This window comes from Amblyomma americanum, chromosome 1 (genome assembly GCF_052857255.1).
Source record: "Amblyomma americanum isolate KBUSLIRL-KWMA chromosome 1, ASM5285725v1, whole genome shotgun sequence".
Lineage (NCBI taxonomy): Eukaryota > Metazoa > Arthropoda > Arachnida > Ixodida > Ixodidae > Amblyomma > Amblyomma americanum.
In genome coordinates this window covers 61,086,725-61,113,471 of record NC_135497.1, presented here as the reverse complement: position 1 = coordinate 61,113,471, position 26,747 = coordinate 61,086,725, and the positions used below count along the sequence as shown (strand labels likewise).

The following is a 26,747-nucleotide window of genomic DNA, read 5'->3' as shown; positions in this document are numbered from 1 at the left end:
CAACGGAAAAGCGCTTCACGGTTATAGTCTACAGCTGTACTCCGTTTCGCACATCACGTGCAACGCTGTGAAAGGCACGGAAGTAGTCCGCATAGGAAAATGAAGGGAGGCGTGTTACTCCGCGCTTGTTCTGTGGCCGAGTGGTCGGAATCACGAGAAAGCGACAGCGTGTCGTCAGCAATAAGAGTGCATTGAATCAAGCTCATGACGAATGTGCCATGTAATAAGCCTGCAGGCAAAGCATTTACCATGTTTCGCTCACCACAAGGAACGCACTACTTTTTGGTCGCGGATGGAGGCAGCGCCAACAAGACCGTTAGCTTTGACAGCATTCCGCCTGATGTATGAAACGGACTATAGGGACTTTTCGTGTGTCGAACACGAAAATTTGCACACAGAGCAGGGCTCACGGCCCTGAAGCAAACGTCATCCAGAAACACAATACTTCTGCGCCACTTTGTGCTCTGCAGTTATTCGCTTAATTCTCTTCATTATCCGAACACATGCAGGTCCTGCCTGCAGATCATGTATACAGGACTACATTTCATTTATTTCTTTCCAAAAACTTTTAAGACGACCATCAAGCAATGTATTTGGTGCTGGAAGAGAAAGTAGACCGTGCGTTTTTTATTACATATGTCGCTGTAGATCCACCATTCATTACGTCCTGAACTGGAGCCCATTACCTTCCGGCAGCTGCGCGAAGGTAACGGTTGAAGGGGTAGTGAAGCCAGCAGAGCCAAATGACGAATACTGTGCAAAGCACCCTTCTGCAACCAAGGCAGTCTTGACGTCCAGCAACGCACTATCGCGATGGAAACAAACGCGAACAACGCGGCGCCTACGCTCTCCGCTGTTCGAATTTCCTTTGATCGGCCTTTCACCTATGTGGCAAAAAAACAAAAAAAAAACTTTAGAGTCGTCCTAGAACACATCACGGAGGACTCTAGCGTCTTTTTGCTACCAGCGAAGTAAAGGCGTGATGATAATAAATGTGAACAGCGGAGCGCCTAAGGCTCCGATCTGTTTGCGTTTCTTTCCATCGTCCCTGTACACCATGACGCCATGGCAGTACTGGACGTTAATGGCTCAGCAGCTCTGGTTTTCTGCCACTATGCGCCGGAAGATCTACGCTGCGTCGTGCTCTGGACCGCCTCGATCCTCGCCCTTTAACAGAGGATAAGATCATGGGATCGTGGCCACAGTAGTCGACTGCCCTCAAGGCCTAGAGGGGACTAATGTGCTTCGTGATAGAGACTGGCTTCAGGGACCAATTGTGACCGTGCCCCTCGCTCTTTCTCTCTTTCCCTTCTCAATCCCGTCATCCCTCTCCCCCAGTGCAGGGTAGCCAACAAGAACACCTTCTGGTTAACATCCCTGCCTGTACGCCGTCAGCGGATCAACATTCCCTGCTGTGGATTCTGCATTCCGATGTGGGCAAAACGCAGTGCGTTCGTGTATATTGAGGCTTCCGGTGCTCATGAGAAAGCCACATACGGTAGAAATTATTGCGGAGCCCACCACAGTAGTGTTTCTCAGGGCCTACAGGCGCGGGTTTGAGGGGTAACAGCCAGACGGCAGACAGCTCGACGAGGCATACCTTGATGGTCTTGCCGATGTTCTTGGCGGTGTGGTAGCAGGGAGGCAAGCACTCCTTGAGGCTGACCGCATTGTGCAGCCCGGTGGGCGACCGGTTGCCGTTGGAGCCGATCCACTGGCGCAGGATGAGCGAGCGTCGCTTGGGGACCACGCGCAGGAAGCTGCCCGACGAGCGGCTCGTGGGTGTGGCCGGCTCGCCGGCCCCATCCGAGGACTCGGCGGGGCTGTCGTCAGCCTCAGCCGACGACATCCTGCTGCTGCTCTCGCCGGGGCCCGGCGGCTCGGGGATCAGACCTTCCTGCAGGACCACACACAGAGAAGGCGAGGCGCCGCCGCGATGAGGGTGAAGGCCCCTTTCGGGCAGCAAGGCCTCCAACCTTAACGAACTAGATTGGGGGAACAGTTGGGCAGATATACTTTCTGAAAAGCGTAAATAGCGCTAAAATGGGATGACGAAGAGACGAGCACAAGACAGGACCTACGTGTCCTGCCCTCGTCTCTTCAGTGTGTCATTTTAGCGTTCTTCGTTCAATCTTGCAGTGACACTGGCATGACTGGGGATGGCCCACAAAGATGCACGCTGTCGGCGCATTCGTTTTTGAAAATTATGTAATCCAGAACATTGTTTAGCCAGTTTCTTTGTTCAAAGACTTCTAATAAATGGCGGTAGCACGCATAGCGAACGTGCAGGCCTCAGAATGAAAGTCACACGAAAAGCCTGTCGTTAGCTGTAGTCTTTTTCCTGGTCTATACCAGTGCATTTATGGTACAGTGAGCACCAAGCATCCGAGACGGTAGACGATGATGGCGATGTTCATGCGAGCGTCGCTATCGTCGTCAGCCGAACAACGTTCATTGCAGGAAAAAGGCCTCTCCCATATCCCTTCAATTAGCCCTGTACTCTGCCAGCAGCGGCCACTTATCTCCGCAAACTTCCTAATCACACCCGCCACCTGACTTTCTGCCGCCCCCTGCTACGCTTGCCCTCTGTTTGGAGTCCACTCCGTTACCCTTAAGGACCACCGCTTATCTTGCCTTCCCACTTGCTCTTCCCATGTCAATTTCTTCTTCTTGATTTTTCGTTTATGGGGGTTTAACGTCCCAAAGTTACTCGGGCTATGAGGGACGCCGTAGTGAAGGGCTCCGGGATAGCTTCAGACACCTGGGGTCCTTTAACGCGTACTGATATCGCCAGTATACGGGCCTCTAGCATTTCGCCTTCATCGAAATGAGACCTCCGCGACCGGGATCGAACCGGTGTCTTTTGGGTCAGCAGCCCAGCACCATGGCCTCTAAGCCACTACGGCGGCTCTTCTTGATTTCGACACCAAAAATTATTTTGGGGCTAATAAGAAAATTTAAGGAAGAAAAGAGTCCCGGCGCGTACCACAGTCGGATCCAACTTTAGAACAAAGTGGCAAATGCCTGTGAAGGAAAAACGTCCCGCCAATGGCGTCGAACGGTTTTCGTGACGTCGCGGTTAATACGTGGTTAATCCCTTGGCACCCTAGCGTTACAAATGATTCACGTACCGTGACTCGGGATTAACCACGGATTAACAGCGTCGTCATGACATTTGGTCGACGCCACTGGCTGCAGGGCTTCTTTTGAGAGCACTTCACGCTTCGCTCTTGACTTGTATCCTGCTATACGACGTGATTAACTCGAGTTTGTTCCCTGACCGACTCTGCCCTCTACTTGTCCATTAACGTTACACCTATCCTTCTACTTTCCATCGCTCGCTGCATTGTCTTCCATTAATGTTGAACCCTTTTCGTTACCTTCCATTTTTCTACTCCATAGGGGAGCACTGGTAAGACACAACCGGTGTATAATTTCTTCGTGAGGAATACTGGTAAACTGCTATCCAAAAACTGAGTGTGCCTGCCAAGCACACCTTACCTCATTCTCATTCCCCTAGTTATTTCACTCCCGCAGTCCGCATACGCAGTCACTACCGGCTCTAAGTAGATACATTCCCTTACCACTTTCAACGCTTCGTTGCTTATCGTAGATTGCTGTCTCCTTCCAAGACTGTTGAAAGCTAATTTTTGTTTTCTGGATATTAATTTTTTGACCCAGCGTTCTGCTTTGCCTGTCTAGCTCCTCAGCCAGGCATTGCAATTCGTTCCTTGAGTTCCTTAGCCGGACTATGTCATTAGCGAACGCAGATCACTGAGGTATTCTCCACTAACTCTTATCCCCATCTGTTCACAATCCAGTTCTCTGAAAATCTCCTGTAAACATGCGGTAAATAGTACCAGAAATATCGTGTCTCCTTGCCTGACACCCTTCGTTATTGAGATTGTATTACTTTCTTCATGGTGGACTATGGCGGCTGTGTAGCCGCTATAAAGGGTGTTTTTTTTATAACTGTTAACTTTTTTAACTGTTTAGAGATTGTTTTTTTAAACCCTGAGCGAAATACGTTGGTGTGGTCTGTGCAGGCGGATGGTACAGCAAGGCGGACTAATATTATGTACCTGGCAGAACTCAGCCATTAAACGATTAATTAACTAAAATAAACTAATCAACTTTTTACCTTTCATTTCAAGGGCCAACATTACGTTAAGAAATTGAAGGCTGTCAACATGGAAGCTGAGTCAAGTTTTTAAGTTTTTGTTATCGATAATGCAGTTCGAAATATTTAAGTCAAATATACGCATTTTTTATCTCGTAAAGTTGGCTTCCCGCAATGCACTTTTTTTTAAATGGCGTCGCTCGCGTTTATAATACAGCAAATACGCAAGCAATTTGTCTATTTTATTCGATAGAAGCAGTTAACCAGATTTCTGCGACAATAATACGCCCATCGATGAATTTTAAAAATGTAGATTGCGGGAAGCCAACTTAACGAGCTAAAAAATGTGTATTTGCGTTAACTATTTCGAAATGCATTGCCGATCAACAAAATTTAAAAACTGGACATAGCTGCTATTTTAAAAGCCTTCAATTTCTTAATATAGTGTTGGTCCGTGAAATGAACAGTAAAAAAGTTGAATTGTTTATTTTAGTTAATCGTTTTATCACTGAGCCTTATCACGTACATAATGTCCGCCTTGCTGTACAGTCCACTTGCACAGACCGCATCAACGTACCTCTCGCAGGGCTTAAAAAACCGTCTGTAAACAGTTAAAAAAACACCCGGTATATATCTTCAAGTACTTTTAAGTATGCCTCTTCTACACCCTGGTTACGCAAAGCCTCCATGACTGCAGAGGGTTCTAATGAGTCAAATGCTGTATCGTAGTCTATGAAGGCTATATATAGATGTTATGAAATCTATGAAAACTGCTGTGAAATCTAATCTCTGCCTCCCAACACTGACATCGCGTAGAAAAGTGTTTCGTATTGCCCTGTTCCACAAGCTGTGTCGTCATCCTGCTCTACGTGATCACCTCATCCCCCAGCCAATTTATGTTTCCCGCCGCATTGTTCCGAATCACAAAGTCGGAATTGTGTCATGCATCACGAAATGCTTCTCGCAGTCATTCCTGCCGCGAACCTCACGTGACTGGAACCACCTTCCCGCAGAAGTTGCTGGCATTGTTAATTATGAACAGTTCCGCGTAGCAATAGCTAACATTGCATATTCAGATGCTATTTAAACATTCTTGTAACCAACTGCATTTTCGCTGTTTTTGTATATTTACCACTCCCCCTCTGTAATGCCACTGGCCCTGAGGGGCAATGTATGTATGTATGTATGTATGTATGTATGTATGTATGTATGTATGTATGTATGTATGTATGTATGTATGTATGTATGTATGTATGTATGTATGTATGTATGTATGTATGTATGTATGTATGTATGTATGTATGTATGTATGTATGTATGTATGTATGTATGTATGTATGTATGTATGTATGTATGTACGCACGCACGCACGCACGCACGCACGCACGCACGCACACACACACACACACACACACATATATATATATATATATATATATATATATATATATATATATATATATATATATATATATATATATATATATATATATATATATATATATATATATATATATATATATATACATTAAACTTTATTACAATACCTGACACCCTCTTATGAATGCTATAGGATTGCTCTATGTTGCCAGCTGTATCCTTGTTGACCAGGGATCCCACACCTAGCTCTCGCCGGTCCGCTATACCCCGACAGCAAGTACGTGTCCGCTCTTTAACACTGTACATGATCCATCCGCCCTCCTATACTTGAACTTCACTAAGCCCCATGGCCTCCCATTTAATGCCAGCTAGTTCATCAAACAGCACAGTTAGTGCTAGCCTCACTCGATGGGGTTCCAGCGTTAAACGTTGCTAGGTTCAATATCTAATGGCGGCCTGTCCGAAGCCAGAGATTATCAGCACCCTCCACTGCGTCACAGGTCTGACCAGTTGGCCAGCTGCTTCGCAGCCGCTGGGGACTGAGGGTCGGGTGTTAACTGGTGCATTCGTACAGGAAGAAGCTTGTGGCCAAGAACAGCACCAGAGTGGAAAGTCCTGTTCTGGTGAGGGAGTGCGTTGTCGTATTTGGTCATCGGTATCAAGGCCGCGCCACAGGCCTGGTTGTTGAATTCCACCGACAGACGGATTTTTTTTTATCCGGTGGAGAAATGCGCGGCACTGGGATTCGAACCGCGGTCCTCTTGCACGAGAGGCGGATGCTCTACCTCTACGCCATCGCTGCAACCCACGTGAATAATACCAGGTGTTTCAGGGAAGCTGGCCATTGATTCTTAAAAATAGGGTTTCTGAGGTAAATAGCAGCTTTTTGCGGCACAGTAATATAAGTGTTGGCGGACGTAAAAAAAAGGCGAATCGTGCTAACTAGTAAAGTGATTAACTGAATTCAAATAGTTAACTTTTTGGCTATTATCGATAGGCGCCTGATTGCAATGAGAGATTTGTAGCCGAACGTTAGTAATAACAACACCAGTTTTTAAGAATTTCGAAAACGTGATTCTCCTCGCTGCTGTGGCTAATCAATTTCAGCCTTTTATCGCGCCATTCAAAAACCGCGCGCCTGCGGGAGGGCGCTGAGCGACGTCAAGCGAATCGCGACACTCCATGACGCATTTACTACGCGACAGTGTTTGCCCCACCCGTGCTGCGGTGCTCCCCGCTCCTTGCCACTTCCCTGCTTCAGCGCGGGCGAGGCCGAAATTGTAGCATAGTACGTGCGTCACGAAGTGTCGCGATTTTGACTGACGTCGCTCAGTGCCCTCCCGCAGGCGCGCGGTTTTTGAATGGCGCGATAAAAGGTCCAAATTGATGAGCCACAGCAGCGAGGATAATCGCGTTTTCGAAACTCTTAAAAACTGGCGTGGTTATTACTAACGGTCGGCCACAAATCTCTCATTGCAATCAGGCGCCTATCGATAACTATTGGGATTTAGTTAACGACTGTACTAGCTAACATGACTCGTCTGTTTTTTAAACGTCCGCCAACAGTGGCATAACTATGCCGCAACAGGCTTCTCTTTACCTCAAAAAACCCAATTTCATAAAATTAGTGGCCGGCTTCCCTGAAACACTTGGTACAACTTAAAACGCTGTCAGTGTGTACCGCTTAACGTCAGTGCTTATCAAATCCCATTAAGGACGTCAGATACACGAAACTCTCAGCCCGCATATGCAACCACACAAGCTTTGCCAGTGCTGGAAATTCGGCAACGGGTAGTCGCAATTAAGACTCTGCACAGAATTTTTGGTGAACATCGTTTGGAGGGCTTCCTCGCATCTGGTGTTGTCATAAAGTTTAGCGAAAGGAAGGGGCACCAAGCTGATACACAACAAGTATTCACAAAAAAGCACACAGCGTGAAAAAACCGCAGTACTGCGACTGAGGAAAAACAATGGCGATAGGGAGCTTACCTTAACAGCGGCTCACTTCATCATAGCACAGTACACGTTAGGCAAACGCCCTTCACGAGCGTGCATTTCTCTATGTGAAAGTATACGCAATGTTCGCCTATTCAAGCCTCTTCAGTCGTGCCACACTATACAATCACTGGACAAGCCAACCACCGACCGCCCGTAACAGATGCCGCAGCTTGGGCAACGCCGCGGCGGGGCTGAAAGAAGCTTTGTGCGGCCGCATGCAAGCATGCGTCACGGGCTCCAGCCCTCGGGCATTTATATCCCCGCACGACGTCACAGGGGCTACCAGCAGTGCTCGGGAATGTTCGGTGTCGGCAAGAGGGCAGGCGATAAAGAAAAGGGCGCGCAGGTCTATACCGGCTCCACTGACGCCTTCGAGCGTCTATGCAAAAATACCGTCGGCCCAGGTGTTGCGCCTATTCTCGCGCCCAGTGGGCCGTCGCGTGAGCAAGTCACGCGCACAGTTCACCAGCAGCAGCCAGGTGACGCAGTCAGCGGTACAAAATAAAAAAAAGCACCCGTTGTGGAAGCAACGCTAAGGATTTCATTTGGGCTAGTTGTTTGTAGCATTGAAACATATTGACTAGCGCAAACACAGACAGGGACCAAAGTCCTGTCTCTTACTCTTACTTTCGTCCCTGTCTGTGTTTGCGCTAGTCAATATGTTTCAGTGGAAGCAACGCCGACATTTTAGCTGGCACCGCGCATTGTTTTGCCTGTTCTGCGGTTTCGTTTTGCTGGAAAGGGTGATCTGGTCGGGGGAACAGTCCATAGCTGAACACGACGTCTGACTAGAAAGCCGCCACGGTGGCTGAGTGGTTATGGCGCTCGGCTGCCGGCCCGAAAGATGCGGGTTCGATCCCGGCCGCGGCGGTAGAATTTCGATGGAGGCGAAGTTCTAGAGGCCCGTGTGCTGTGCGATGTCAGTGCACGTAAAAGAACCCCAGGTAGTCGAAACCTCCGGAGCCCTTCACTACGGCGTCTCTCATAGCCTGAGTCGCTTTGGCACGTTAAACCCCCATACACCCATAAACCCGTCTGACTAGAACAAAGAAGGCCTAGTAGAGTTCCTGGTGGCCAAAAAGAAACGCAGCGCTAAAATGGGTGTCAAGGGGGAGCGGGATGGAAAAAAGGTCTCTTCGTGTGCGTGATTGATCGGAGCCTCGCCCAGTGTAGTCCCCGTCGGCAGTCGAGATCGGTCCCAGCCAATAAAACGCCCAACCTCCGCGCGATCAACTTAATGAGGGCTGCCCCAGTGCAGCAGGCGTCGCATTCAAATATATGTCAGAGAGAAAGTCTTCCCCTGCACCGGCAATTGTTCCGCCATGGCGAAACGCATGCGCATAGGCTGCTTCTCTCGTTAGATCCCGTGCCGTAGAGAAATGCCTACCGAACAAAACGCAACAAGAAAAAAGCAACGATGAATGCAATCAGTTTGCGTTTTTTTTTTCCAGACCTACTGCCTCGGTGACAAACCCACAGTGATATAACGTGCAGTATATATTTGCTGTCTCTGCCTAGAGAAAAGCGCTCACAGGAAGCCGGGGAAAACGCGCCGGTTAAATTTACTTCGTTTACTCAGCGATCGTTCTAGCTCAGGGTGTAATGAGCAAATAGGCGGCACCCAGATGCGCTCGGGCCAGCTATACACACTGCAAACATTTCAGCTGAACCTTCTTTACTGAATACGCCAAAAAGAATGCTTCTCCATCGCAGGGTATTCATGGCTACGTACAGGTAAGCAGATGAAACGAGGAGTCGCACGCCTCAGAAAGCTTACTGAAAACCAACCGCAGCGAGAGACATTTCTCTGTAATTGCTAACTTTTTGCAGTAAGGTCACGAATGTAAGGCGACAGACGCCGCCGCATGGCGCCGCAATCGCGCAGTCGTTCAGAACCATCAGTGAACGACCCGCTGGAGCCACGGTGCCTTCCCTCAGCATGTTTTCTGCCCCACATGCGACTGGTAAGCGCAAATTCCCATCAGTGAAATCCGCATTGAATTGGCCTTGCTGTCTTGAGAGGTTGCGATTGCAGCCGCACCTCTTTTTAATATGAGGGTGCAGCTGCGATATCAAAAACGGCGGCAGCACAAAAGAGTTTCGGTGGCTTTGCTCGTTACGGCTTCGCAGACAGGCCGCCACAGCTAAGGAGGCTACAGCTAAGTCGGCGTCGCGATCGGATCCCTTGGGTTCGCGAAAACGTTCTCGTATAGAGAACAGATGAACATCGGTATCAATGCCTGGCCATCAGCGGTGAGTTTGCTAGCGATGTATGAATGAAAGTTTGCTTGAAAGCTTTATTTAGCCCTTATATACGACTTCCTGGGAGCTACGAATAAGATGGGTGATTTAAAGTTTAATTGCGCAACAGAGCAAAAGTGAAGACTTGGGCAGAACGCGACTGCACAATCTTACGACGAATTCAGAGCATCAGTCCTAAATAACTGCTGTTGGAAATGAGGCGCGAGGAGCGCCGATATGCCTCTCACCTCGTACAGCGCCACGTCCGCATACACCGCTATCCGCTGTAATCGCTGGGAATAACTGCGCCTCTCCAAGTGGCTGTAATGGACGTTCGGCGGGCCGGTAGTCGGGCGGCGGCGCGCAGACCGGCAGCAGATCGCAGCGCACGCTGCCTGCTCCCGTGAGCGGCCCATTACCCCTCCAGGCCAATCGGTCTTTCATTACGCGAGACCCGCAGGGAAGGGAGGGAAAGGACGCGCACCCTCGCGAGCACCACTCAATGCGCGCGTCACCCCCTTGTATCGGGGGTACCATCCTGTCGCGATTTCTATGGGCCTCACGTCAGGCAGACGACGGCTCAGTCAAGCGCGCTCGCGCGAGCGGTTCCGATCGCCGCGGCCGTCGCGCTTGCGGTCACGTCTTCCCGCCGTCCCGAGCGCGGCGGCCGCTGACCCACGGGTCGGCGCTGGGCGCCAACGTGACCTTGTCCACGCACCTCACTGCTGCTGAGATGTGGCGCAGCCAGGGCTCCGGTCCACCGAATACGCGCAATCTTTGCACACCATCAGCTACGACCGTTTCGGGCCGTCACGGGTGCGATATATTACTGTCCACTTCGGGGTGTTGGTCGTTAGCAGTCGTCGTCTGCCCTGCGACCAAGCGGCTGTTGTTTTGCCCGCGCCCCTGGCAATGCAGCACCGATGACCGACGGCAGTCGTCTCTACGTGCCCGTGCGAGCGAGATGCGATAAAGGCCGAGAAGTGGCGGTATATCCAGAGATTTTGGGACCAGCGCATTTTTTCAACGGGAAGCTGCTTATAAGTGAAGTTTTTTGGCATATCGTAAGATTGCTCCATGACAATCAAATATATCCGCAGATCACCCCTCGGGACGCTTGTAGTTTTCTTGCAGTTTATCATCAAAAACGCGCCCCACTGGTTTTCATAAGCAGCCATAACTCCTCGGTGCGAGCGCAGGACAAACTTTAAAAGCAAGATTTTCTACGCATCGGAAGACTACACAATTGCGATCAATATTTTCATAATAGTCTCTTAGAATATTCCACAGCTGCCTCAATTACTGTCCGAAACACACCCCTTTGGATTTCTATGGCAGTCATAACTGATCGGTGCGAAATGACGACGAACTTTAAAACCGAGATTTCGCAAAGAATCGGAGGGTTAGACCATTCCCATCAATATTTCGTTTAAAAAATACACGGCTCCGGCGGCAGAAGCGGCTGCAGCATGATGATGATGATGAAGTTGCGATGATTATTAAATTTTAGAGGCGAGGGATGTAGGGAAAAAAATGGGGAATGCACTGCCTCCGTCAGGGGGGGGGGGGGGGGGGCGGGGGACACCGCAACGGAGCTGTGCTCGGCCTCACCGCAGCACTGCAACAAACTTAAATGATAAATTCTTTGCATAGGTGTTCATCTGTTTGGGCATATACGCTTGCGTTGGGGGATATCTCTGCCTACCTCCTGTATTGTTTTATGGGCACAGCACTATCAAATGTGCTGGCCACTGTTAAGCCACGGTTATCAGATTATTTTAAGACCCTCACATCTACTCCACGACAGAGACATTTTTCTCTTCGTAATTTCATCTTCCGTTTGTCTTCATCTCAGCATCACTCGCCAGATTGCAGCTAGAGATTCGGCCTCAGATTTTCCCCGAGCATCCGCATCATGAGCAGGATTTTAGTCCTCACCGCTCTCGCTATCGCTAAGACAGCTGTTTTCTCTACCGTCTCCGCAGGTACCCTTATTGTATTAAAAGCCTTCGGGTCCATCTAGAAATGTAAAGAAAGTGCCTGTTAGCTAATAACTAAAACGATTTCTTCATGTTGCATGACAATTCAGGTATAGCATGGAAACTGCCTCGAAACGATCCCTTATATAAAGCTAGCTGATGCTAAAACGCTACACACCGTTCGAAGTGTAATTAAGCGTCCGTTATTAAATTACCACTTTTTTACAAGACAAAGATGTCACCTAGAAGCAAACGAACTGAGACGCATTTCTGTTCAACTTGTTACCTCATCGCCCTTCTCAGATGATGAAAGTGAACGACAATTAACGGGGCTCATGCAACGTTTCCTCCGTGTACGAACGGCGAGTAGAACTTCGTTTATCAGACTGGGATTGCTGTGTGCTGTTACGGGACTGCCGGACACCAATGAATATTGTCTGAAACCAGCGCATTTCAGCCCTAAGCAGGAGCTAGACGTCGTCCATCACCTTCAGTTCATTAATTCTAAGCAAAACACAGCCAATTTCTCTTTCAGTGCGAAAGCACTTACTTAGCGGGGTGAAACCCAATCGATAATCTTGTGTGAAGCCTCGGAGTGACTCGGCTATGCTCGGGTTAGTTCGGAGCAGCGTCGCGCCAGCTGTAGCCAATGGCAGGAGGGCGTCGCGCCAGCTGGCGCCGAGAGGAGAGAGGGTGTGAATATGGAGAGCGAGAAACGCGGTTGCGTGCACACGCAGGTGCGAGAAAGAGGCGAGGAATGAGCACATGCTTTCGCACGGCTACTGGGTTTAACTACGCGTACCACTTCTTTTTTGCATAAATGATGTTTAACTGCTTTCCTGGTCGTCTTCATGTTCCATAAACTATAAGTTTAAATATACGCGCACTGGGGTCGGAAGGGGGCTTGTTAAACAGCCAAAGTAAGAAACACAGAACATGCTTTTTTTTTGTAACCAGAGATACAAAGCGGCCATGAAAAAATAGGAAAAACAAGGCTTCACCACATCCCAGAGGGGTGGCTTGACGCTGCGCGGCCCTAGGCATGCATCTACAGCGCGACTGAAGAGCACCACAAAGCGGCTGCACCTGACCCTGGCGCATTTTCGGGTGCCTAGGCTCGATGCACGAGCCACATGTGCCGTGCGCCTCCTGCGCGTAAAGACGCCCAAGAATCCAGGCGCCTTCCTTCGTAGTGAGCGTCAGCGGCGCAGCAGAAGAAAGCCGCACTAGAAATTTATGAAGGGCTTTACGTGCCTGCGCGAGGGTGAGGATCAAGTTTGTCGTCACTCAGTGCACCCTCGCAACGAGCCACCGACGTAGGGTGCCTTGATGTGCGCTCGCGCTGGCCATCGAGGCACCCTATACCCTGACGGAGATAGCAGCGCCGCGGTGCGGCCCGGCAGCCTCTCCTGCCGCTAGAGCCGTGGACCGTGTATTTTTGAAAGCGACTGTACGTAACAATATCTCACAATGTTCCTCAGTTGCCTCACAATTAAAAAATGATGTCCAACAAAGCTGGACTTGTTATTGACGCCAGGCTAAAAGCAAGACAAATGGCTGTTTATATTCGCAAGAAACTGTGAATATTGCTGTATCCTACGCTTCTCTTGCTGTCGCCTTCGATCCTCAACGTTTATCGCTGCAAGCTCATTTACTTTAACGGTGTCGCAGAACGCCCACTACGTTAAAAACAAACAAACAAACAAACAAACAAACAAACAAACAAAAGTTGTCACTCGCGCTTCACGTGGCGTTAATCAGCTTAGACTTTCGTGCACAACGTGTGACACTGGAATGTGACAAGAAATACAACTTTTCAACGCCGAATTTCTTGACCCTCCTGGCTGCGTTATTTTCTCCTGCGCTAAGGTTTTATGAAACGTATTGCTAAGACTGCGCCTCTCATTAGGGTTGCAGGTGGCACTGTGAGGGGTGGGTATAAAGAACGAAGAAAACTTCCAAAGGGTAGCCACCTCTTTTACACCTGTAAGTCCAGCGTATATCGCATTGCAGAGGCACACTCGGGTTTTAAGCGATACAGTATACGTGACGTACACCGTGGGAAATGTGTGCTACACGACGTGTGTCGCGTGAATGAATTAGCCCGTAGAACATGCACGAACAGATCCGAGCACATTCAGGAGTCACACGAGCAGGGAATGGTTGCATAAGCATTTATGGAACTGTACTGTGCACGCAGTCAGCCCCGGTAATAATTGTCGCTTTCTGACAAGCATTCCGTGCATGAAAGGTGTTCATAAATTACTCCTAGCAGCTTAATTAACTGCTACGCTACTAGCTTGTCGTTTGGGGTGGGGGTGTATTCCGACATGCCTCCCAGCCGCTTGGTTTTGTGAATGATGCACATTGTGCCTACGTCACCAAACACTCTGTTCGAGTTTTTCCTCTCTCTAAGTCAGCTGCCTTCTCAGTAAATGCACTGTGGACAAAAAGCAAGAAAGAAGACGACAGCTATAGAAGCGTGAAACTCGGACCTGCACGACTAATGGCCACGAGTTCACGCACGGCTTGTTTCCCCTGCCCAAGCTGCTGTGCGTGGATACTGACGCAGTACGGCACTGCAGCCCGTGAACGGCAAACTGAAGAGGAAAAAAAATGGCTGGAAATAATGAGATGCGCTGACTGCTGTTACCGTTTCAGTCCGCCTGGAAAAAAAGGCGAGAGACCGGACACGACTGCTAACAATCGTCTGCTCAGTGTCCAAGCGCCGGGTGCAGCTAAGGTACGTACTCACATTTGCCGCCTCCTGCGGGCCACCGCAAAGCAGAAGAAAGGCTAACAATGGCGCGGCGTTGCGGAGCGCAGCCGCGCGCTCGCGACTCGATAGCAGGTTATGGAGCAGGAAGTTTGCCCGTTTCTGCGGAACTGTTGCGCGTATGCGCAGCGCTGGGTTGCGGACAAAGGTTGCCGGCCGTGCGCGTTGGCGCTGCATAGGAAAGTAGTCAGCGTTCGCGTATGCGGATGGAGCGCTTCTCTCTTTTCTAGGACAGAGCCACTGAAGGATGACCGCATCTATTAGGCCAATGGGAACGGGCGCACCCGCTGAGTTCGCCTTTCGCGTTGGACCTTCCACGCCGATCGGTTTTGCTACGTCAAGGCACGTACTTTGTACCTCTTGTATTTGCGAGCGGGCTCTCTGAGATTAGAACCGAAATTCCCTCGGAATGCGAGGCAACGAGTGTCATAGCTTGGCGCTAACGCGGTCTTATTACAGGCGTCGTGGAAAGCATTCCAACATAAAGGACTGAAATATTACATTTCACTGCATCACGTTTCATCACGTGAAATGTCTCGGCTCAACTCCTTCTACGTTGCTTTACACAGTATAAAGTCGCAATAATACCAGCGGATAACTTGTTTTTATTTAGTACTCACAATTCAACACCGCACCCCTTCAGACATCCCTGTGATATGACGCTTCCATCACGAAGCTATAAAGGCTGAATCAATATATTAAAGGGAACGCTTTATTCGACTCGCGTCAGCAATTACACATTAAGCATGAGGCGACAAGTGCCCTTTGCATTTGTTTCTTTTTCTAGGCACTTTTTCTCTTCGCAGTCACTTTAATACTGCACCACGTTAGATGGAGAAGCAGGGAAAATAATTTACCTTTGGAGCGCGAACGAAGAGTTCCCTTTTGTTTATTGCTCGTACCGTATGATTAGGTTCGTGACAAACTCTGATTTTCGCTTGCATTGTGCAATAATGTTAAATCCGGGAAATTTTTCCTTCTGTATGGAATTTCAAGAGCAAAATTTGGCGAACAGAGAATTTTTACGGAGTTTTAGAGAACTTAAGCCGATTTTTTTTTCATATCGAAAGAGTTTTCAAGCTGCTGCAGGCAAGAAGTGGTTCAAACGAAATCTTTAGGTCTAAATGACAGAATTTCATCTTACGGCATGTAACATCACTGGCTTTGCGGTGGATGTCGGCATAGCGCTTGTACATTTCGTCACGCAGATGAAAATTCTGCTCCCGTGTGCGCATCGGTATCGCTTTGAGAATACGGGGGGTGAACACCGGCTTGGGTAACTTTGATGCCAGTGCCTTGGTCACATGACGTGAAGAACAAACACAGTAGCGCCACTAGCGCATGCTAAGCCCGAACAATGCAGACAGCGTGTGTCTGCTGGCTGCAAGGCTGCGGACTGCCCGACGTGCGAGAATTAAAGCAGCCACGGGCACGCCGAGATAGCCGCGGGCCGTAGCTCTAATCGCAAATCGAGGGTCCTGACATAGCCAGTCTCCCTTGTCTAGTACCGCGATAGTTTTCGGCAACGTGCCTGAATTTGTTACTCGGCCTCAAAGAGTAGTACGGACGCATTTAGATTATTGCGCGTTTTCGGCTTATCATACGCGAGATACCAAGAATGCACAGGATCCCTCCAGAGAAAAATTTGCTGACTTCTAGCGATATGTCTGATGCTTAAGAGCTAAGCACTGAGGCGCTTCTGCCACATAGGCTCCCTACCATCGGTAAAGGCGCGTGCTTTACTCGCCAGAAGTGCAATAAAACCGCTCAACACTCAGTAGCATAACGCCGCTTTAGGGCGTACGAATGAAGCAGTAATGTTGCGCGAGTTAATGCCTTTTTTTTTCTCCCAGTGGTAACAGGCGCTGAGGCAGAGGCTCGAGCGCGACGCAAAGGGCTGTCGGGACGAAAGTAACCTGAGCGAGAAAAAAAAAAAAGAAACAAGGAAAGAACGAAAGGAAAGGGGGAAACTCCGTCGCTCGGGAGCAACGAGGCGAGTCGCGCCACAGCGGATCGGAATCGCACTATCCGAGACAGAGACGGCACCTGGCGGCTCACAGTGACAGTGTAAGAGACATCCGCGCGGGGAACCGGTCGGTGACGTCACACTCTGCCGGCATGATCCCGTTGCAAAGCGGCGTCGACTGACTGTCACGAGGCAGACGAGAACCCGCGGCGGACTCCGCTGCTGGCGTCATTTTGACCGAAGGAAACCGGATTCACGGCGTTGAGGTACAGCGAAAGAGTATATATATATATATATATATATATATATATATATATATATATATATATATATATATATATATATATATATATATATATATATATATATATATATATATATATATATATATATATATATATATATATATATATATATTCCGGCAAGCTGATGGCACATGCTCTTCGACCGGCGATCTCAGCTAGGCGAAGTTATAAATCCCAGTTCGATCACAGTCACGCCTCCACTGCAGTGGCCTACAGGTGTCTTTAGCCGGTGTCACTACAGTCATGGCACTGTTTTCTGCACTTGTTTGAAACGTAAGCTTATCTGGGGCAGCATCGATCAAGCCGAGTGTTAGCGCTGAACAGCTTTTCTTGTCTTTCGCTTCGACTGCCAGCAAAACCCACGTACGGGAGCCGAAACGTCGTAGATGTGTTTTACTTGCCTTGCTTCACCGTCCCCGCTGATTTGCTTAGTCTTGTAAGGGCATCATCAAAGCATGGGCTGAGCTGACCGGCGGCTTCTGGATGGTTCGCTCACGAAATGCGCTTGTTATTTTCCAAGGCTCCCATTGAGCGTGCCGTATTGAAAATGTGCTGAATATTTTGCACCTAGACGCCTAAAAAGGAGCTACCGTGGCAAATACTGCACCTTATTATACGAAATATTTGTGGTGGCTGTCGTGGAAATGTTCTTGGGCTGCGCTTGCGTATGATGACTGAAAATGATTTATTGAGCGCCAGCATGAGACAACGAGTGGCACCTCCTATGAGCTACCAGAATTATCGACTGTCACCAGTGATTGCGTAGAATGCCGAGCTACTATTCGCTGAACCTGATGTGCTTTAAAACTTTCTACAAAAAAATAAAACAAAATTAATGTGGGTGGGAAGTGTAGCCGCTGTCCTGACTTGAACCCAGTTTGCTGCTTTCGATGCGGAGAGCGAAATAAGTCGAAGAAAAGCAACAACAGGGGGAACGCGGCTTGGGCTAGAAGGCATTAATTCATAAACACCAACTACAGGTACTGCAGCAGCGCGTTCCTGGCTTCCTGTGTCAGTGGAGGGTGACCTTGCGATGCGGTCAATATCAGATCGACGCGCAGAGCAGAGAAAGGCTGTGGACGTCGAAATGAACAGAGCGATATATGAGGCTTCAGCACATGCCTAACGATCTCTCGCCGGGAAGTATAATGTCGAAAAATAAAGCGACCAGCCTTTTAGTAAAGGGCGCAGACGCAGGGGACGCAGGAACGTTGCATTTCAGCAGAAGAGGAACGATGGAAGCCCTATTTGCAAGGAAGGGTCAAGTGTCTGCCAGCGAGAATGGAAAATATCCACTGAAACAACGCGGTGATATGAACAGCACCCCGTACCTCATGCCTCCCCCCTAGGGGCTTGCGGTAGCTGCTTTCTATGGGCAGAATAGGCAGGAAGTTGTTTATTTTCTCTCGAATAATAGCACTGTCCCGTCAATGCCGCTCTATATATATGCCCCTTACGACTGCCGCCCCTAAATCTCACCCCTAGCTCCGCTCAGAGCAACGAAAGGAAGTTCCCCTTTTGGCAACAGTACGCGATCTCTTATGGGCGGATCAGGCAGTTTCGTCGGCGAGGTCGTTACCGATGACGCCGCACTGCCGCACCGGCAGCCCTTGAGAAGTGACGCGCCCTCTGTGCTGGACGCCGATTAATGCTCTCGAATGTCGTGCCGCAGGGATTACGGCCGCCTCTAAGTGCCGTGCCTCAGAGCCGCGAACTATGGCCGTTCTTTGCGGTGCCCTTGCGTGACGCATTTAATCGTAAGTATAGCAATACTTGTTCCCGCCGCTGTTGTCATGCCAGGAACTTAACGCCTGAGTCTGACCATCGATACCGATATGAAGGCGCCCGTGCACGAATGCCTGAAGACTGCCAAAAAAACCTTAAGTGTGCGATTCACACTCAGCGAAATGTATTGCTGCGCAGGGTATAGCAAAGTCGGTACTCTATCTCGTCACAGAAGAAGCGGCATGCGAAGAAGTGATTCCACTTAATGCACTAACGATAAAGAACTAAAAGTGTTGATGTTTATGATTTAAATTCAATCCGCTTTATTTTTAGCGGCGTATGCGATTCCGAAATGAGTATATCGGCAAAAAGCGGCCCTGTACGCAATGTACATGGTCGTTCGATATGAAAGGGAACAACAGAAGAATATTTTGGCTATCTTTCTACTAAAGCGTACTAGAGATTCTTACATACTATAAATTGCGAGGAAACCTAGTTAGAAGACTGGAACTAGTGTACCTGCCACACATAATTACAGATTAATCAACAACTGAATTCACTTCCTTTGTTCCCTTTCATATTGGAGGGACCTGTCAAACGGCGCTGGTTTTTTACGTTTGGTTCAGAAGAGAGGAAAAATAGGGCGTAGAAAAAGACGCGGCCTCCGAGAAACATTGAGTAACCAAGTATTGATGGTTATGTGCAATGCACAGGGAAAACGACAGTGCGCCCACTTCTTGTAACTACAATACAGAAACTGCGCAAAAAAAAATAGAGCCTACTATTAGCCAAAACGATAAGACCAAATCGACAGTAGGAAAATGAATAAAGTCGACAACTTCAGCGTAAAACCTCGAATAGGTAATATCGGGGATATTATTGACAGCGGTAATCGCACGCTATGTCACCACTGCAGTCGTTATTTCTTTGCTCGACTGTTGTTTTAAAGAGATGTAGAGCAAAATTAGGTTTTCGGTTTAAGCGAGAGCCCGTAGTGTAACGCAGCAGGTACTGTGCAGAACTGCAGACTGCCAAGTCCAGGATACTTGGGCATCAGTTTTGAAGATTGCAATATTGTAACGCACTGTGATGGAAATATTGAAGGTAATTTATCAAAGGCTGAAATTTCTACGATAGAGCATATTTCATGGTGAAACTAGTATTGACCAAATTACCTACATGAAGGCCCCATATTTCGTTTCGGCTAGAACCGATCCCACGAAAAAAGAAAAAAAAGTTGGAGAGTTTGCCTGGCGCAAGATTGCTTTAGCTTAGTCCTCCTTTCATTTTGTCAACATGAGTGGAATCGCTTGGATAAAGGAATTATACCAGCGCGCTTTCTACCACGTTCTCGTCAGCCCTGCATAAGGTCAGTTATCTTTGAGTAGTAATCTCTACATTTTATATTAAGATTGGATCGCAATTTTGTTGATTTATTTGTGATTCATCGTTGCTGTAACCAACCTGTAATGGTGCACCATTGGGCGACGCAGGTGTGCGCAGATAAATAAAAAAGTGGCCCAATCGTCAGATCGGCGGCTAGAGTGAGCAATTAATCAATCGAGACCGACCCGGACCATCGACCACACACAATGGTGAGCTCTGCGCGGCGTAGTCGCTGGGGGGCGCAGAGAGGCGATGTTCCCCGGCCGGATGCGTGTGCAGAAACTGGAATCGCCCGGCAACGGCGGCGCGGCGTGCGACAAAAGCGGCCGCTGACGCCTCCTCGCGTCTCGCGCGTTTCGGCACACGCAGCCACGACACGAAGAACGCGCGAATCCCTTCCCGGAAAGGAAGAGATCGGTACTTTTCCATTAGCCGACAGTGGGCTGTAAAGGGAGAAACGTAGTTTCTGCGCACGCGCAGAGCGAACTACAGCCGGAATAACGAGACTGGTGAGACCTGCGCGGATCGGTTACAATGGCGGCCGACTGGCTAGCGCCACCGCTCTACCAATAGGATCCCTTTTCCACGCATGCCGCAAAAACAAAGAAAAAAAAACAATACGAACCCCCTTTGTTTCCGGTGAGAAGCACAGGTCAGCGCAAGGAAAGTTCCACCGGAAGCTTGCTCGGCACGCTGTCGCACTTTGGTTTGGTTTATAGCTTATGGTTTATGGGGGTTTAACGTCCCAAAGCGACTCGGGCTATGAGAGACGCCGTAGTGAAGGGCTCCGGAAATTTCGACCACCCGGGGTTCTTTAACGTGCACTGACATCGCACAGTACACGGGCCTCTAGAGTTTCCCCTCTATCAAAATTCGACCGGCGCGGCCGGGATCGAACCCGCGTCTTTCGGGCCAGCAGCCGAGAGCCATAACCACTGAGCCACCGCAGCGGTTTGTCTCACTTGGGGGTGGAAATATCCCAATATAATATTGGCATGGAAATATTGGGAGTATTCAGCTCACTGCTGCCTTGTCTCCATCTCACATGTGCGCAATCAGCGTGCAATTCGTGGCAGCACTGACAGAGCAAGCCGTTGCTTAGCTACACTCCGCCACCATCACAGCGGGTGGAGGCGGCCGTTAAACCTCGAGAATGATATATTTGCTGAAAAAGCACGCCAATTTGTGGCAGCTTGAAACAACGAACTTATAAAGCAATATTTGCGAAATTCTCAAAGCGCGTGTTGTCTGTATTGTGGCGCATGGCCTTGCGCTTTTCGTATGTTCAAAGGTGCCGCAAGCGGCTGTTGCTATGATGGAAACTACCTGCCACTGACCAGTGCATGCGATCTCTGCTATAAGGCTTGATAGATGCAGCGCCAGGAGCCCATTTTCTTCTCGGAAGGCAGTAATTTGACGATTTTCGGCGCTAGAATGTCCGTACTGGACGATTATCGGTTCGTTCATCAGTATTAGCAGGTATTTATCGCTTGAGAAGCGGTCAAGTTCTAATTTGATTCCTTCGTGTCCATAATTCAAGATGCGAGACGTGCAATCTGAAGAGAAAGGGAAAGGCACGGCCTGCATGCAAGCGTTAGGCTTCCCGATTCGGTGCGGATGTTGCGCTGTTATTAAAAAGAGATGCGCTGCCGCGCATTAACAAAGTGACAGGCTCTGTCTGAGCTCTGATTGTATCGGTCGCCGTGCCAGTGCAGCATTTTCGAGCGTTGTGCGACACACGACCAGTGAAACTCGTTAGACCCTTTATGACGCGGCCACCGTAGGTACGCTGCTACTCGCGAGCAACATATTGGTTCCGGATGTGTTGCCAGATTCCTCCGTTAGTCAGAGCAGACCTGCCATGGTTCCCAAGAAAAAGACTACCTTGAAAGACGGAGCAGGGCAGCTGTACGTGACCGCGCTCAGCAATGGGTCTATTTGAGTCGGCTGGATGAAAGCAGGTATGATGCAGGGTTTGACGGTGACGGACGTGGTGAGACTGCCGCCTCGCGGTTGATGAGGTTCGTCAAGGTTAGGGTCCGACAGCGGCTTCCCTGGCGGGCTGTAGGTATTCCGAATCGACCGCTATGGAATCCCTCCCAGGAAATAATAAGCTCGTAACTTGAAACGACCTAAACAACAATGGACCGATTAGCTTACTGTTTGTTGTTTGCAAGGCGCGTAGTTAGGCAAACCCTTACAAAAACTTCTTTAGACAGCCTATAGACTGTTCATAGAGTTCTGTCTATAAAGTATATAGACTCCCTATAGACGAACCTTAAAGAACAGTCTATAGACAACACAAATCCTATAGACAGTCTGTAGACAATCTATAGATTTATGGTCCTACACTTTTAGTAGACTTTGGTGTCTATAGACAGTCTACAGACTATGAATAGACAAAAAGAAATATATATAGGAAGGCAATAGATTCTACACGAAGTCAAGAGATGTCTATAGACTATTTTTATAAGGGAATATTGGTAGACTACTCAGTGGAGGGAAAACTGCTTTTTTTAGCGCAGCCGACAATATATCATATCCATACCATCAATCAGGCTGCACAGAAGTGAGCTAACTATTACTGGCTCCTACGTACGCGTCCCACAAATTAAAGAAAGCGTTTGAATTAGTGTTAACATCAGCAGCCGTGACGGGACACCATAACCAAGACGCGAAGAAACCACACATAAACATTCTAAATAAACGCGTACAAAGACTGCAAAGCGACAGTTGTCTTACACATGCGGAGGGGAAAAAATTCACTCAGAAAAGGCGCGAGGCAGGCGGAGTGCGTTAGATTCTGGAAAGCCATATATTGCTCATAACATCACCCAGCTAAGTAGCTCGGCCGAGGAATTAAAGCGAAGACATAAAAATAAGCATGAATGAAACTAAAGTAATGTTTAACAGCCTGGCAAAGCAGCAACAGTTTAAGATGGATAATACGTACCTGAAGCAGATCGGAGGGCACATATCTAAGCGAAGTTGCCACGGAAGGTCGGGAACCATGTGAAGGAATTTACCAGGAGAATAAAAATGGCGACAGTACATTCGTCCAGCAGTCCAAAGTTAAATTGTCCCTGAAAAGGGTGTTTAAGGCTGTCTATAGTACGCTTGCATTACGTAGATTACAGGCCACCAAGTGTTCATGCCGCATACAGGAAGCGAACCGATCATTTACAGTCTAATTTTAAAAATTCGCGCTTCCACGGCTCGCAGTGACCTGAGGTGCCGGGCTTTCGCCTGAATCCGCGCGGAACGTGTCATGCAGCGTTCGTTACGTCACCAGCGAGGGCTCTCATTGGTTCTCCACGGCGTCTCTTTCTGACGTCACGCACCTACCATGGCCGCGACCGGAAGCTCCGCCCTCCCCCCCTCCCTCCCCACCCTCTTCAGCGCGCGTCAGTAGCTGGAGGAGGGACCGAGACAGTGAAGCCGGCGGAGGAACGCCGGTATTTCAGCATACGAAAAAGTGACGAGAGGAGAGAGAAAGGCGCGAGGGCGCGGATATTCAAATTTTGACTACAGATAACTCAGCTTCCACAAAAAGCATTAACAAAAATTCTTGTTGGAGGATATTTGTGAAGCAGCGTCCTTTAACATCCTAGGCATGCCGCAACTTTATTCGGAGCCCCTCTCAGAGCCCCTTTAAAAACAAGAACTTTACAGTACGCCTCGATAGAGAACTGTCCCCGACATATCCTATCAGTACTCCCCCTTGAGACCTATACCTGGAAGCTAACGAATAAGCGCGGAGTGAGGATAAGGACAGCGCAGCTAGCGATGGGACGGAGAATGATATATGTGTAACGTTAACAGACTTGAAAATATACTTTGATGGAACACCCCATGGCCTCTCAGAGCGGTTGACCACTGCTGGAAAGAAGCCCTATGTTGAACGTCTAAAACAAAGGAATAAATTTCCTTGTTTATCACGCTTGGAAATGCGGCTAAAAAAATAGTTCAGCTTTAACAGCTGTGAACGCTTGTTTTAATGAATTTTGCCGAATCCCAGCTAGACCTCGCATCAAGCCAGGCCATTCGGCAGCAGGGCGTGAAAGTGTTTCGGGTAAACAAGGATGCATAGCGCGCGTTACGAAACCGGCAGCTGCTCCTGTTCAAACAGAACTGTTCAGCGTTCAGGCCACGGTGCATAGCAGGCAGCACTTCCCGTTGGTTGCAATAACAAAAGGAGGCAGTTACACACGAGAACGCAAGTGGCCCGCGAACAAAAACGCGCCTGTTTTTAGCAACTGGCAGAGCGTAGTGTCTTTCCTGAGAATGCGTGCGCTCCAAGTCACTCGGGCATCGATTCTTCCCGCTGCACTGCCGAATGGTCCCGCGCGTCACTTGGGGCCCACGACTCTGCTCACGGATGCAGTGTCGCGCCGTTTGAGGAAGGGAGGGAAAGGCCACTTACTGCCTGATATCGCCCAGGTTCCAAGACTTGCAACAGGTTCACACGAAACCCTTTAAAGCTGTGGGCGAGGAACCCGAAGGCTTGCCTTCGCTACAGGGAGGTCGGGCGTCTCGAGTGCGCGTGGTTACCGCCGAGGGCGCCCACACCAACACGCTAGCGCGGTAGGCTACACTAAGCTGAGCGACCAGTGCGAGGAGGTGGGGTCGCGAATGAGCGTTAAGCCCCTCGCGGTCGTGCTCACGACATGACAGTCTCTGCTCGAAGGGGAGGGGACTCGCTAGCCGAGCTCACAAGCGGCCAAACATTAGTGCACGAGCTGCGCAGAAGCACTGGTCCACGGAGAGGGCTGATGCGCCGCCAGCTACCGGAACAAAAACACCCCGTCGGTAATGAACGCCTCACCAGCCCTTCCTAAACAACAACGTGACCTGCGCCTCTTACGAACACGTTACGTAATCTTCCACGGCCGCTTAATAGACGCATGCTAGCCGTTCCTAGCAAAGCGTATCTCATCTTTATCGCCCGATATGTCACGCAGCTGCGGCCATCTGTGAAGCCCACACTTGTCAGACACCTTGCTGTGATTACCTAGAGCTGCCATGTATACACAACCCCTCCCATTTTCATCCCGTTGTTTACGAATAGAAACTGCTTGCATTATAAGAGCGCTGACTAGAAGGTGGTTTCACTCCTCCGATAAGGCATGAGAACAATACCATGGCGACGTAAACACTGTGCTGCGGCTTATATGACAACCACAGTTTCGGTCGACTAGTTTGCACATACTCGCATGGCTGCAGGCAGTGGGCTATAGATTCACGCCATGCATGGAAGAAACGTGTAAGTTACTAGATATAACAGCTTCTAACGGTGCTGATACATAGGCTCAACATTAAAAAAATTACGAACAAACACTTTCTTCGCTTGGAAGCTGTTAATGGCCTCGTCTCTTTGCAGGGAGCCTGACTCTGTCGAGCGAGGGAACCACCTCCTTTGCGCCGCCCGTCGTGAACGATAGCTCCATGACAGGGATAGCGCGCAGACGCCACAGAGCATTCGTGCGCTGTCTATTACGTCACGAGTCGTTGCAAACTCGGCGGCACCGTTAACCGGCCAGCGACAGAAACAAAGCGCCATGAAAGATCCAGCGAAACTCTTCAACATTCAACGCTTGCAGCGGCATATGCGGCTGCGTGACGTACCCTCGCTTATCGTCTATGCAGGTTCTCCTCCTTCTTGAAGAATCTGTTATCAAAAATTAGATTCAGGTGACTCATATGTGATTCCTTTCTCAGGCTTCACCCGCCATGGTGGTTCAATGGCTTTGGGGTTGGGCTGCTTTATAGTGGCCACGGCGGCCGCGTTTTCGATGGAGGCGAGATGCAAAAACTCCCGTGTGTTGTACGTTAAATAATCCGAGGTGGTCTAAATTAATCCGGAGCCTTACACTGCGCTATCCGTCATAGCCCTTGTTGCTTTGGGGCGTTAAACCCCACATACAGCTACCACATACCATACCATCTTTCTCGGGCTTCCACACGCGGCCACTGTGAGCATCCTTTGCATCTGTTCGAATTTTGTATTTTTAAGGCTTAGTTTTCTGTGGATAGCAATTATGAATGAAGACAACGCGGCTAGGAGCAGGAACAATGAGGAGACGAGAGGTGTTCCGGGTCGCACTGCCGGCATGTTGTATGGGTGAGAAAAGTCTCCGGACAGAACTCTCCATCCGGAGAAGTGATCCATGCAGGCGCATTGGCTTTATGTTCGCCATTGATAGCCACATTTTAACTAACGTCCATTAAACCATATCACCGGGATTTTCACCGCAACGAAGACACACCACAAAGAGGGTAACACGGGCGCTTCGTTTCACTGAAAATCCCCGTAGTATGTCTGAAAACCAACTCGCTCAGCAGTTAACTCACTTAAACCCATTAAACCGCATGAGTCCGGCTGTTAACAGAAATATTGGCTTTTGCTGCAGTCGACACATCCTGGAGGCTGTTGCCCCCGATAGCACATTTTATATGCCTCGAAAAAACCACCGACTCATCAGCATGGGCACTGCTTTTACGCCGCTGAGCTGACTTTAAGTTGTGGCCCTGCCTGTGGATCCCTTGCTGTACGCGTCCGCCCGATTTGCTCATGCTCAGCTGAACGCAAGTGATCAGCAAGACAGGGTGACTGACCTTGGCATCCTCGGTGATGGGGACGAGCTTGCCGAGCTGCTCGGAACCGAGGACATGGCGCGTGCGCGCGTTGCTGGGCCAGGTTTCCTCGATGCGGAGCTGGACGCCCGCTAGCACGGCCGCTTCCTCCTTGGAGCACAGCAGGTCGCCGTTCACCACCAGGTCCCTCAGCTGCGCACCAGAGACGACGCGTCGCTCTCTTTGCTCCCGCTCGCGCGCTAGGGCATGCGTGCAGTCCAAGCCGAAAACTTTCTCT

At 49.3% G+C, this 26,747-nt stretch overlaps 1 protein-coding gene across 2 annotated transcripts in view; it reads right to left on the bottom strand.

The window, feature by feature from the left end:
• LOC144112865 (uncharacterized) overlaps window positions 1-26,747 on the bottom strand; it is a 565,400-nt gene that overhangs the window by 76,909 nt on the left and 461,744 nt on the right. For both annotated transcript variants that reach the window (XM_077645681.1, XM_077645682.1), the window contains exons 17-18: window positions 26,492-26,662; window positions 1,601-1,897 (exon numbers count right to left, since the gene is read on the bottom strand). In XM_077645681.1, coding sequence (XP_077501807.1) covers window positions 1,601-1,897; window positions 26,492-26,662 — 468 coding nt within the window. The remainder of the gene's footprint in view (window positions 1-1,600; window positions 1,898-26,491; window positions 26,663-26,747) is intronic.